Source organism: Oxyura jamaicensis, unplaced genomic scaffold, assembly GCF_011077185.1.
Source record: "Oxyura jamaicensis isolate SHBP4307 breed ruddy duck unplaced genomic scaffold, BPBGC_Ojam_1.0 oxyUn_random_OJ160, whole genome shotgun sequence".
Taxonomy (NCBI): Eukaryota; Metazoa; Chordata; class Aves; order Anseriformes; family Anatidae; genus Oxyura; species Oxyura jamaicensis.
In genome coordinates, this window is record NW_023305691.1 from 66 (window position 1) to 13,004 (window position 12,939).

The following is a 12,939-nucleotide window of genomic DNA, read 5'->3' on the forward strand; positions in this document are numbered from 1 at the left end:
CCCGGGTCCCTGCCGCCGGGCGTTCTGTGGTTCGCAGCAACGGAACGGCGGCCCGGGGCCCACCGGAGCCGCCGCCTCCGCGGCACCGGACAGCGCCGCGGTGCCTCTCCGCGGCCCGGCGCAGCCCCGGCGCTGCCCGCAGCCCCCGCAGCCGGAGGGGACCGGGACCGTCGGGGCGCCGGGCGCTCAGAACCGGGGCCGCCGCTCCCTGCCCGAGCCGTGCCAGGGGCCGCGCCGTGCTCCCAGCTGGACGCGGCTGCGCGTCCTGGGGCTCACGGAGCGGGCCCCGGCCCCGGTGCCGTCATGCGGCCGCGCGGGGCCGCTCCCGCGTCCCAGGGCGCTCCGGGGCGCAGCGGCTTCGTCCCCCCGCACCCGCCGCTGTCTGAGCGGACCGGCCGCTGTCCCACCGAGCCCACCGATCTCGGAGCAAACGGACCCCGCGCCCCGGCACCCTCCCTTCCCGGGCCACGGACCTTTCCGCTGCTCCCGGTGCTGGCTGACCCTGGCTACGGCGGACCCTCCGTTCCCCACAGTATACGTCCCGCTTCCCACGGACCCGCCGCTCGCGGTAGCAGCGACCCCGGCCCCTCCCGCCCCCCCCCCCCCCCCGAGGTCCCCCGCCGTTCCCGGGGCACGTCCGTACCTGGCTCGGAGGAGCGGGGACGGGTGGTCGGGGCCGGGCAGCGCCGCGGAGCCTCCCGGGCGCGGGGTGCGACCGCCACCCGCAGACCGGTCCCGGTCCCCTGCCGGTGCCGCTCCGGCCGGCCCCGCGGCTCGCCCCGGGCGGTAACGGGCAACGCAGAGATCGCGGGCCGGGCCGCGGGGCCTCCCAGCGACTATCGCGACAGCCGCGCCGTGGGTGGCGGGGCCAGGACGTGGGTGGCGGGGCCGGTGGTTCCGTGCCTCGGCTGCCGGGACGGGGTGCCGGGCTCCCCAGAGGGCGCCGGTTCAGGGCGAGGGCGGCGGGTCACGTCCCCGGGGCAGGGGCCGGCGGGGGAGGGCGGCCGCCCGGCCACCCTGGCGCCACCGGTCTGGGGCAAATGACATTACCGGGGCCTGCGCCTGTAAATCACGGCAGCACCGGGAGCTGCAGCTGCTGCGGCCCGGGGGCATGGCCCGGCCCGGGGGCACTGGTGGACCCGGGGCTCCACACACACCACGGGCAGCGGGCAGCGGGCAGGCCCGCGCTTGGAGGGATTCGCTGCGGTGTGCTGAGACCGGCCGTGCCATGGCAGCTCCTCGGGGCCTGGGGTCATGGCACGGGTGCTGTGCTGGGTGCACACTCACCCGGCCGCGGGAGGTGGGGATGTGCACCCCCCACACTCACACCCCAGCAGGGCCCAGCTGCCTGTGCACACGCGTGTGCACGCACCCTGCAGCATAGCACAGCCACACAATGCACACAGACGCTGTGCCACACGGGTGCACGCCCGCACACACATGTATGTGCTCACACACAGCCCCCATGCCATGGCTCAGCCGCACGTGTGCACCCCCAGCACTGCACAGCCGTGTGTGCACACGCACACCCCGCGGCACAGCCTCACACATGCACACTGACCCACCTGCACGGCGCTGGAGCACACAGAGCGCGGCGTGGCGATGCACACCCACACCCCACGGGGGCTCACCGGAGCTGCGCCCGCCCCTGCTGTGTGCACACAAATGCGCCCCGTGCAGGGCCCCCAGCCGCTGTGCCTGCACAACGCGCACCCCATTCGCACACGTCCCAGCCAGGCCCGCGCCGGGCACACGCTGTCCCACATAACATAACCCTGCAGCTGCCCTTGTGCGTGCGCAGGCAGGAGGAGCTGGCCCTGCCATGCCCGATCACTTTGCTGTCCCCGTGCTCCCTAGCAAGCCCTGTGCCGCTGGTTTGGGTCCATCAGCGCAGGGCAGGGGGACGCTGCACACCGGTCTGCAGACTGGAGCTGCCCTCCCGGTGCCCTGCCAGGCTGAGCCTCCCCCAGCGTGTCTCGCTCTCGGCCCAGCAGATGCTGGGGACACTTGGCCGGTGCCGCCCTTGCCAGAGCACGGCCAACCTCCAGCCCCCCCAGCTCCAGCAGCAGCCCCAGGCGCTGGGCGCAGTGGGCAGGGAGCAGCCCCTCGGGCCGGAGCTGGCACTGGCCCAGGCGCGAGCGGCGCCTGCCCGGGCGCAGGGCGGGTGGCGGGGAGGAAATGCCTTGTGCTGGGGGAGGGACCGGGCGGCAGCAGGTTAATTAAACCTAGAGCAGGAGGCAGATGTTTGGAAGTGCCCAGGGGCTGGAATGCTGCATGGTCCCGGGAGATGGATTGGGGGGCAGGTGACAGGGCCTGGGGCAGGCAGGGGCTCCCGCAGCGCCTGCCTGCGTCACGGTCACCTCCGCCCTGTGCCGGCGGGGGTCCGCCGGGTGCCAGCCCCAGGGTCCCGGCAGGGGCCTCACTGTGATGTGTGCCCTGACCCCGGCACCTGCCCCTGCTCAGGGCAAGAGCTGGCGCTGGGTGCTCACTTTGGAGAGATGTGAGGTCTGGGAGGGCTGGGGCTGGCTCCCCTTCTGGAGCAGAGACCCCTCCCCAGCTCCCATGGCACCATTGCTGGGGCTGCTCAAGGGGAGGGGGGCTCACAGGGAAGGCTGAGCCCTCATCAGCAGTGTGCTCAGCAAGCCCAGTGCCACGATGGCTCAGGGTGCAGGTCACCCATCCAGGGACCCCCACAAGCCCCAGGGTCTCCCCGTTGTCATCTGCCAGTGCTGCTGGCCCTGCCTGCACCAAGTGGCCCTTGTGCCACCCGCAGCCAGCGTTGTCCCTGTCCCAGGTGCCATGGCTCTGCCCTGAGCCTGAGCACTGTGTGCACAGCAAAGCTTGGGCGAGGGACCCCCGTATGCACCTGCAATGGGAGGGGGCTGGGAACATCCCAGTGCACCCACACAAAACTGCTCCTCATTTCTTGGCCACGACTCACCCCCCCCATGGTCCCCAGGGGGTGCCCCCACTCCTGCTGCAGCAGGGCTGGATGCGGGGCTCCCTGCGGGGCGCAGCCGACGTGTCCCCAGGCCAGCACACTGCATGACCTGAAAGCTGCACGGCACAGGCAGGAGGGGGACAAGGCAGAGGGGACACTCGCCTGGCTCGAGGTAGGAAATCAGCTGCCAGCCTCAGTACTCTGCCTGACCCTGCTCAGCACCAGACCCTGCTGCTGCCAGAGCTGCACAAGGGCTGCACACCCCAGCACCCCAGCATCCCACCACCCCGCTGCCCCCTCCCCAGTGGCTACAGCCAGCCCTCGGTACAGCCGACCTGGCAGGCAGGGGATGGGCACACCAGTCCTGGCACCTGCCCCGTGTCCCCATGGAGCGACGTGGTCCTGCCCCCTGCACAACCGTCCCGGCAGCTGTCCTGGGTGCTGCCGTGCCCCCCGCAGTGTCCCTACCGGCAGCCCCTCGCCCCGTCCCCCCGCCTGCCCGCGGGCACCTACAGCCAGGGGCTGATCTGGCTCCATGGCACCGAGTCCCCGCGGGCCAGCCCCGTGCCTGCGTCCCCGTCCCCTGCAGGGCCTCCTGCCAGGCTCAGGTGTTCCTGCTGGGGGGCAGGAGTTATTAAAACGGGTCCCTGCCCACCCTTCACTGCTGACAGCCCGCTCCCTGCGCGCCGGCCAGCGCGCAGCAATTAAGCGGCGGAGGCCTGGTAGGGCCCCACGTTACCACCGGCGAGATGCTGCCAAGCCGTCCTCTCCCGCCCGCTCCCCCCCTAATCTCATTATCGCTGGACGTCCCCTTCTTCCTCCCGCTTCCCCCCCAAACCCGCTGGCAAACTGTAGGGACAGTCAGCTCCTCTCTGGCTGCTGGGTTAATTCTGGGCTAATTAGATGAAGCCAGCCCAGATTGGATTACTTTAGCCTGCATTTGGTCCTCCAGTCCTTGACTTGCGGCTCCCGGGGGAGCTGCTGGCGCCTCCTGCCTCAATCAGACACTTCTTAACTGCATGAAACACTCCCGGTGCCCCGCACCCGCCGGCCCCGGGCTGGGCGCTGGCACCCGGGGTGGGGTGCAGGGGGTGACGCGGTGGCACGCACGCCTCCCGCCCGGCACGCGAGAGGGCTGCGCCGGGCCAGGACGCGGCCGTGGCGGCTCCCGGGCAGCTCGGCCGTGCAGTGAGACGCGGCCCCACCGCACCGGGACCCCCCAGTGCCCGGGCCCCGACGGCCGGAGCCGCCCAGGCTGGACGTCACGGTGGCCGTCGGCACCTACGCAGCGTCCTCGGGGAGGAGCTCGGTGTGACGGGGACACGGCAGGAGGCTGCAGCGTGGTGGCACCGCCAGAGCTGCCCAGGGTTTGATCCTGCCGGGCGGCCCCAGGCTGCAACCCCAGGATGGGGGGGGGCACCTGGTAGGGGGCTCGGGGCAGCCCCTGTGCCCCGTCCCTGGGTCTGGGAGAGGGGAGCCTGGGCTGGGGGCAGAATGGGTGCTGCAGGCCCCCCTGCTGCCCGCCTCCATCAGCTTTATGGGATGGGAGCAGGGACAGAAGAGCTTGGGGAGGGGTGTGGAGCAGGCGTTGCTGCCCGTGCAGCACAAACCTTCTGCCACGGTGCCTGGGAGCATGACCCTGTGTGCCCGGGGGGGCAGGAGGGACCCGCCGCGACCAGTGGCAATGCTGCAGCTGCTGGGGTCAGTAGCCGAAGCCCTGAGGCTTCCGCAGGGCCAACAGCGCCAGGGCTCGGGGCTGGGCTGGGGGACGTGGAGCAGGGCCGTGGGGACGCTGTGGGAGCGGGGAGGCAGTGGGGGGGGGAGGCGATTTGCAGCCCCTGGTCCCCGTTTGGCCACAGGCACCAGGTTGGCTCCTGCACCCTCCTGAGCAGCAGTGGGTTCTGCAGTGCCACAGGGCTGGTGCTGTGCCCAGCAGCCACGGGCAGCCCCATCCCCACCTCCCCCGGGGGCTGTGGGGGTCCCAACAGCGGGACCGGGGCTGCGGGTGCCGGGGGGCTCCCATCCCTGCAGGCCGGGGTGCCGAGTGCCTGCAGCCGTGGCTCTCGCTGCCGCGGGGCCGTTGACAGAAGCCGTCGCTCAGAACCTCGTTATCAAAGGCCGAGGGCAGGTAATTGGATTCTGCAAATCCAATCAGGTGCATTAGGCAGGGAGTTCAGTCCATAACCGCCCAGCCCCCGGCCCTGCGCCCCTGCTCGAGCCCCCCGCCCCGCGCCCTGCCCGGCCCCACGGCTGTGCCTCCCCCCGTCCCCCCGGGCACCAGCCACCCCTGGAGCCCCCTCACCGGGGGACTCCCTCCGCTGGGATGTGTGGGGCTGGTGATGGTGTGGGGCAGGAGGCCCCACGGTGATGCCGGGGGGAGCTGAGGGCACCTATGGGTGCAGGCACCTGGGTGGCAGCCACGGCAGCGGGACTGGCCCTGTGATGGGCCCCCACTCGCCTGGCCTGGGGGCTGGAGCACCGCTGCCCTACACAGACTGCTGTCACGAGTCCGCCAGACCTCAGCGCAGCCCCCCTGTCCCCCCCAGTTGCCCCCAGCCCTGAGCAGGGTCCGTCCGGCCCCACACCCCAGGGCCGGGAAAGCCCCCGGCAGGCGCTTACCAGAAGGAGCCGCCCAGACCCCGCACGGCTCCACAGCGGAAATGGAGCTGAATATTTGAGCAGGTCTCTGCTAAAAGCACGGCCTGCCCGGCCCCGGAGCTTCGCGGAGCCCAGGGAAGCGCCGGCTGCCGCCCAGGCATTAATTATGTATCGGGAGCTGGAGCTGCACGGCCCCGCGTGTGCCAGGCTGCAAACGTGGCCCCGGGGGCCCAGGCTGATGTGGGCACCCGTGCCCCGCTGCCACCTGTCCCCAGCCCCTGCCACCCCTGCCACCCCACTCCTCACCCATGCTCCCAGCCCAGGCGCTGGCACTGCCAGCGTGCCAGGAGGTGTCAGCGTGACCTGGGCACGACTGGGGACAGCACGCGGGGTGACAAGTGTGTGGGGGGGTAAGGACGTGTCCTGCGTGTGCACAGCTGGTGGTGGCACACGTGTGGGGACAGTGCTCCCGCACCACAGGCTGGGCTGAGGGGACAGCACGCCCGGCACGGAGCACCCGTGGTGTCCCTGGGTGGGCCAGTCCCATGGGGATGTGCACCAGCAGGGTGGCAGCTGGGTGCCTGCACACACACCGGTGCCTGACCCTGTCCCCAGGTGCCTCTCCTGGGGTCGGTCCTGTCCCAGCAGAGCCACCGCAGCTCCAGGATCACCACCAGGATGTCCGCCTGCCCGCCTGGGCCACAGCCCAGACTGGGGGGCTGAGGGGACAGTGGGGCGCAGGGCTGCACACACAGAGCACGTGGCCGTGCCGTGCCAGGGTGTGTGTGCAGGGAGATGGACTGGGGCTGTGCTCGCTGCGGTGCCGGTGGTGCCGCGGTGCCGGTGCTCGGCGTGGTGACCTTGCTCCGTGCATTGCTGGTGCCGGTGTGTGGTGCGCTTCTGGTGCTCGGAGCGGTGCAGAGCTGGCAGTGAGCGATGCTGCCCAGCCCCAGGGCTGTGCTGGCCCAGCTGTGACCCCCGCAGCCCCCAGCGCGGCCGTCCCTCCCAGGAACTGCTCCTGGCAGGTACAAATGGGGCCGGGCCCTCCCGCGCTCACCCCAGACGCGGGCACTCACCCCGGCCCCAGCCTCATTTCTCACCGCCTGGCGAGGGGCCGGAGGGGGGGCAGGCTCTGGCTGGCAGCAGGGGGGGGGGGGAGGGGGGCACGGCCACCCCAGGGCGCAGGGGCTGGTCCTGGCCGCCCCTTCTGGGGGTCCCCTCCGGGGGTGCCTGGACTGGGGGTACTGGAGCCCAGCCACACACCACTTTGCTGGGGCAGGAGGCAGGGAGGGGACACGCTGGGAGCTGCATCTCACGGGCTGCTCACACCTGGGCCAGCCTGGGCTGGCTGGGACCTGGAGGAGCTGAGGTGACTGGTGCTGGGACCCAGGTGCTGCGATCGTGACCCAGACTCAAAGACTGGCCAGGACAAGGAGGAGCCGAACGGTCCAGGACCAGGACCAGGACCCAGACCTGGACCCTGTCTCGGACCAGCACCAGCCAGGCCAGCAGCATCCAGGAGCCGGTGCGACAGGAGGACGCTGGTGGCACGGGGACAGTGTGGGGCTGCCCAGGCCCCCCCCAGCCGCAGCTCCACGCTGCCCCAGAGGCACCGGGACCCACAGCCCGATCGACGGGGCGGAGGTCGCGGGGCTCCTGCAGGCGGCCCAGGGCAGAGGAGCCCCACGGAGGCTCCAGGCGCCCCCGAGCCCCGCGCTGCCCATCGGCGCCCCGGTGCCGGTACCGGGCTGATCCCTGCGCCCCGTGCCCGGCCCCGGCTGCGGCATTTCGGCCCGGCCGGCGCTCGGGGGCTCCCCTCCCCTCCCGACCCCCCCGCACCGTGCCGGGGCCGCCCCGCAGCGCCGGGCGCCCGGTGCGGGTCCCTCGGGGCCGCGCCGTCTGCCCGCCCGGCCCCGGCCCCGGCGGCTCCCCAGGCAGCACTTGTTGCTGGGGATTGCAGCAATAATCGTAACCGTAACGAGCCATTACGGCCCTTAACAGCCTCTGCTTTGCATTAGCGGGGCCGCTCCTTCCCCTCCAGAGCCCTGATCCAATCACCCCCATTAGCGCGGCTCCAGGCTCCGGCGGCTGCGCTGCGGAGAGCGCCCGGCCCCGGCCCCAACCCGCGAGGCCCCCCCCGGCCCCGGCCCCCCCCCCCCCCCCCCCCCCCCGGCCCCCCGCGCCCGGGGGCTGCGGGCTGTGCGCGGCGTGCCCCAGAGGGACGTGCATGGCCCAGCAGCCCCCCCCCCCGCCGCCGGGCGCCCACCCGCTGCCCCCCAGACCCCTGTTCTCCATATCCCCCTTCCCCTTCCCGTCGGGAATTCCCCCCGCAGCCCAATCCCCGGTACCGCCGGACCCCACTCCCCCAGTGCTCCCCGGTGCTCTCATTGCCCCCGGTGCCCCTATTGCCCCCTGGTGCCCCCCGTGACCCCCGCTGTCCCCATCGCCCCCCCGGTGCTCCCAATGCCCCCAGTGCCCCCAATGCCCCTGCTGCCCCCATTGCCTCCCAGTGCCCCCATCACTCCCCGTGCACTCATTGCCCCTGGTGCCGCCATTACCTCCCGGTGTCCCCCGTTACCCCCATTGCCCCCCGTTGCGCCACAGCCCCCCGGTGCCCCAGTTACCCCCGGTGCTCCCATCGCTCCCCGTGCCCCCATCGCCCCCCGGTGCCCCCATTGCCCCCGGTACTCCCATTGCCCCCCTGTGTCCCCATTGCCCCCGGTGCTCCCATCGCTCCCCGTGCCCCCATCGCCCCCGGTGCCCCCATTGCCCCCGGTGCCCCCATCGCCCCCGGTGCCCCCATTACCCCCCTGTGCCCCCATTACCCCCCTGTGTCCCCACCGCCCCCCCGTGCCCCCATTCCCCGCCCCCGCCCCTTCCCGCGGTGCGCTGCTGCCCCCTGCCGGCTGCCGGCGGCACCACGCCCGGCGTTGATTGGCCGCGGCGCACAGCGCCCCCCGCCCATTGGCTGCCGGCGGCGGAGCGGCCACGTGGGGGGGAAGGCACGTGGAGGGCCCGGGGGGGGCGAGGCTCCGGGACTGGGCCCTGCCGCCAGCACCGGGAGTGCCGGGCTCGGTGGGGGAGGGAGGGCAAGGGGCCTGGGGCAAAGTAGCGGGTACGGCACGGATCAGTACGGCTCGGCTCGGCACGGAACGACAGGGCGCCGCTCAATACGGCCAGGCTCAGCCCGGCACGGCTCGGCTCGGCCCCGCGGGGTCAGGCCAGCACCGGGGCCAGCGCCGCGCCGCCCGGCCGTGCTTCCCGCCGCGGCCGCCAGGGGACGCCCGTGCTCGCGGCTGGCCCGGCCGCCCCCGGCACAGGGCGAGGCGCGCGGGGCACGCCGGGAGCTGTAGTCGCGCCGCGCGTGGCGCCGGCCCCGCCCCCGCCCCGAACCCGGAAGTGAGCAGGGAGGCGGAGGAGGTTCTAAGATGGCGTCGCCTCCTCAGGGGGGCCCGATGGCGATCGCCATGCGGCTGCGGAACCAGCTCCAGGCCGTCTACAAGATGGACCCGCTCCGGAACGAGGCGAGCGGCGGCGGGCGGCGGGGCCGGAGGGGGCGCCCGGCGCATGCGTGGGCGGAAGAGGCTCCGCGCCCGCCGCTCGGGGGGCGCCGGGGCCGCGCAGGCGCCGTCCCCACAGCGCTGCGCATGCGCCGGGCGCCCCCGTCGCAAGCGGGCGGGGCCAGGGGGGGGGGGGTGCAGGGGGCGGGGCGGGGTGGGGGCGGGGCCAGGAGCAGGGGCACAGGTGAGGGTGGGGCAGATGTGCAGGGGGCGGGGCCAGGTGCAGGGGGCGGGGCCAGGTGCAGGGGCACAGGTGAGGGTGGGGCAGAGGTGCAGGGGGCGGGGCCAGGTGCAGGGGGCGGGGCCAGGTGAGCGGGGTCCCCAGCACCGTTCCCGTCCCCGTGGGCAGGGGGTGCCCGGGGTGCCCGGTGCCAGCCCCCCCCCCGGTGCGATGGCAGCCGCGGGGAGCCGCGGGGCGCCCCCAGCCCCTCTCCGCCCGCCGGGTCCCCCCAGCCCCGGGGCCCCGCGCCGTGGGGCCGGGTGACGCCGTGGCACCCCGCAGGAGGAGGTGAAGGTGAAGATGAAGGAGCTGAACGAGCACATCGTGTGCTGCCTCTGCGCCGGGTACTTCATCGACGCCACCACCATCACCGAGTGCCTGCACACCTGTGAGTCCCTGCGGGGCGGCTCCGGGCTGGGCTGCGGGCGGCGGGGTCGGTGGGAGCCCCCCAGCCCCGGCCCTGCCTGCCGGTGCTGCCCTGGGGCCGCGGCTCCTGCCTGCAGCGTGGTGCTGAGCACCGGGGTACCCGGCCCCGCTGACCCCCTCTCTCTGGCCTCAGTCTGCAAGAGCTGCATCGTGAAGTACCTGCAGACCAGCAAGTACTGCCCCATGTGCAACACCAAGATCCACGAGACGCAGCCGCTGCTCAACCTGAAGCTGGACCGCGTCATGCAGGACATCGTCTACAAGCTGGTGCCTGGCCTGCAGGAGAGTGAGTGCCCGCGGACTGCGCCCCTGGGAAACCTGGCTGCAGAGCGGGCGCCGAGGGGGGGCTCCGGCTGTGCCGGGCTGCGGCTCTGCACATCCCGAGTGACGATGTGGCAGGGGACCTGCTGCCCTCCCCTCGGATGCCTCACAGGGACGTGGCAGGGAGCGGAGCAGGGAGGCCAGGACTTGGCCGAGGAGGTGCCTTAGCCCAGCTCTGCTGCCTGCCTCGTCACTCCAGGCTCTGGTGTCCGGTTTGTGCTCGGCGGTGCTGAGCCGTGGGGCCGGGAGCCGGGGCCAGCTCCGTGCAGTGTCCCCGGGGCCAGGCTCTGAGCGACAGCGCAGCGAGGGCGGGCGGCGCGCGGGTGGTGATGAATGCAAAGTGGTGCTCGCGGGGGGGCTCCAGATTAGCCGCCGTCACTCAGGACGGGGATGGGGAAGGCGCTGGGGACACGTCTCTGGAAATGTCAGCTTGCTGCAGCAGCGGGGGGAGGCGGAGGGGCTCCGGGCGCTGTCACGGTGGGATGGAGACGTGTGATGCTGCACTGGGAGCGTGCAGCCAGTACACGGCATGGGCCCCGCGCCCCACAACACGGGGAAGGAGAGCGGGAGCAGGTCTGAGGGACACCGAGAACAGGGACGGGGCTGTGCAAGACGGGGCGTTGCTGCAGGTCCGTGGGGCTGCCCGAGGGCACGTGGCTTCTGGCTGCACAGGGCGCCGGGCGCTGGCGGTGCTGCTGACCCCCCCTGCAGCAGGGAGATGGGCGAGGGGCAGTCAGGGAGCCCCCAGGATCTGGGGGGACAGGGGACAGCCCTGAGCACCGCTTGCCTCTTGCCCGCAGGTGAAGAGAAGAGGATCCGGGAGTTCTACCAGTCCCGCGGCCTCGACCGGGTGACGCAGCCCAGCGGCGAGGGTGGGCGCAGGGCCGGGGGGCTACAGGGGGGCATGGGGCCAGAGCACGGCGGTGCCAGGAGCTGGCTGCTTGCAGAGCCCCGGCACCTGGGGCCGGCTGACTGCCACCCCCTTCTCCCCAGACACAGTCGGGGGCGACCCCATGGGGCTCCCCTACAGCACCTTCGACCACTCCCGCGCCCACTACTTCCGCTATGACGAGCACGTCTCGCTCTGCCTCGAGAAGCAGAGGTGAGTGTGGGGGCCCGCCGAGCCGCTGCCCCCTGGGCTGGGAGCAGGGGCAGGGACAGGGACAGCACGGACGCCGTGCATCCCACTGCTGGGCAGCAGGGGACCCGGCCGAGCCGTGGAGCTGCGCGGCCCCGCTGCAGAGCTCCCCCCACACCCCCCAGCAGCAGCCCCTGCCTGGTGGCTGCGAGCATTAATAAATGCTGGGCAGGGCGCGCTGCGCAGCTGCCTGCTGGCTGCCGACAGCAAAGTCAATAAGTGGCAGCTCTGGGAGCTGTAATGGGATCGATGGCTGCAGCTCAGCTGCCAGCCCAGCCGCACGCCTGCCCTGCTGCAGCCCCAGCTCCACGCGTGCGTGTCGGGGAGCGAGGGGACGCATGGCACGGGGCAGCTCCGACCTCTGGGGCTGGGCACAGGAGCCCCTGTGGACTTGTCCCAGGCTGTGCTGGGGAAAGGGGTGGGGGGTGCAGCCCCTCTCCCCTGCAGGGGCCCCCAGATTCCCCTTTCTCTTCCCTCTGCAGCTCCAGCAAGGACAAGAGCAAGGCTGTTCTGCAGGTGAGCGCCTGGGGGCTGCCGGCTCTGCCCTGGGGGCTGCTGAGTGCCCAGGGGTGGCCCCACACCGCGGGACGCAGAGCCCCCCCCCTCGGGCTCGGTGCCTGTGGTGCAGGGGTGAGGGCTCAGCCCGGTGCTGATCCCAAAGGGGGCAGTGGGTTGGGGCCCCCTGCCGAGCACCCGTGCCGCTCTGAGCCCTCTGCCCCTTGCAGCATAAGTACGTGAGGTGCTCCGTGCGGGCGCAGATCCGGCACCTGCGGAGGGTCCTGTGTCACCGCCTGGGGCTGCCGCTGCAGCACGTGAGTGGGGAGCGGGGCTGGGGGGGCAGGGGCACGCAGGCCCTCGGTGGGAGCTGGGTGGGGGTCCTGGCTGACTCCGTGCCCCCACACGTAGGTGCAGATCCTGTTCGGTGGCGAGCTGCTCCCCGACCACATGACAATGAAGCAGCTCTGGCTTTCGCGCTGGTTCGGCAAGGTGGGTGGGTGGCGGGACGGGCACCCGGTGCCCCCGGTCCCCCTGCTCTGGGCGGGGAGATGGGCACGGAGCAGGGTGGGGGTGCGGGGCGGCTCCGGGAGGCGTTTGGGCTGGGGCAGCACTTGGCCGAGGCCGTGGAGCAGGGGAGCGGGGAGACGAGGGTGATGGATAACGCCGCTCCCTGCGGCCACGACCAGGGCGGCAGCTCGGCGCAGAGCTGGGTGCTGCGTCCCCACACGGGTCAGGGTGGGTGCGCGTCCCAGGAGGGGGTGGGCAAGTTCACGGAGCAGCCCCCCTGCTCGTCACTGCTGCCTGGGGAGGGCTGGTGCACGGGGCTGATGGCTTTGGGGAGCTGCTGCTGTCCTGATGCCCCCCCCCTCCTTGCCTTGCAGCCCGCGCCCCTCCTGCTGCACTACAGCATCAAGGACAAGAGGAGGTAGGGGCTGGGGGTGGGTGCTGCCCCCCCGCAGTGCAGCCCTGCTCCTGCCCCCCTACCCCCCTCCTCCTAACTTAATTCCCCCCCCCGGCTTGAGTTTATTTTTTGAATAAAACTGTCGAAAATCCTCTGTGCCTCCCTTGTCTGTGGGGGGAGGCTGGGGGTTGCTGCTGGGTGCCCGGGGGCGTGCTGTGGGGAGGGGGTGCAGAGGTACGGGGGGGGGCAAGCAGCACTCGGCCAAGAGGGGCAGTTTTGGGGTGCAAGTCTGAGCCACGGGGGGGCACCGGGGGGAGCAGCACTGGTCTGGGGGGG

The 12,939-nt window shown here is 72.6% G+C and overlaps 1 protein-coding gene across 1 annotated transcript; it reads left to right on the forward strand.

Annotated features, from left to right (window-relative positions):
- The first annotated feature begins 8,740 nt into the window (after positions 1–8,740).
- Positions 8,741–12,755, forward strand: PCGF1 (polycomb group ring finger 1). The gene is made up of 9 exons (XM_035313473.1): positions 8,741–9,063; positions 9,602–9,707; positions 9,879–10,031; positions 10,867–10,938; positions 11,060–11,168; positions 11,687–11,720; positions 11,930–12,016; positions 12,111–12,191; positions 12,584–12,755. Exons 1-9 carry the CDS (start codon positions 8,968–8,970, stop codon positions 12,629–12,631), a joined length of 786 nt encoding a protein of 261 aa, XP_035169364.1. The 5' UTR covers positions 8,741–8,967; the 3' UTR covers positions 12,632–12,755.
- Positions 12,756–12,939: the final 184 nt, after the last annotated feature.

Excerpts from the sequence above, each read along its gene's own strand:
- PCGF1 (XM_035313473.1), top strand. The coding sequence starts at position 8,968 with ATGGCGTCGCCTCCTCAGGGGGGCCCGATGGCGATCGCCATGCGGCTG. Across the intron at positions 9,064-9,601 it reads TGGACCCGCTCCGGAACGAG|GAGGAGGTGAAGGTGAAGAT; the intron begins GCGAGCGGCGGC and ends GGCACCCCGCAG. Across the intron at positions 12,017-12,110 it reads TGGGGCTGCCGCTGCAGCAC|GTGCAGATCCTGTTCGGTGG; the intron begins GTGAGTGGGGAG and ends CCCCACACGTAG.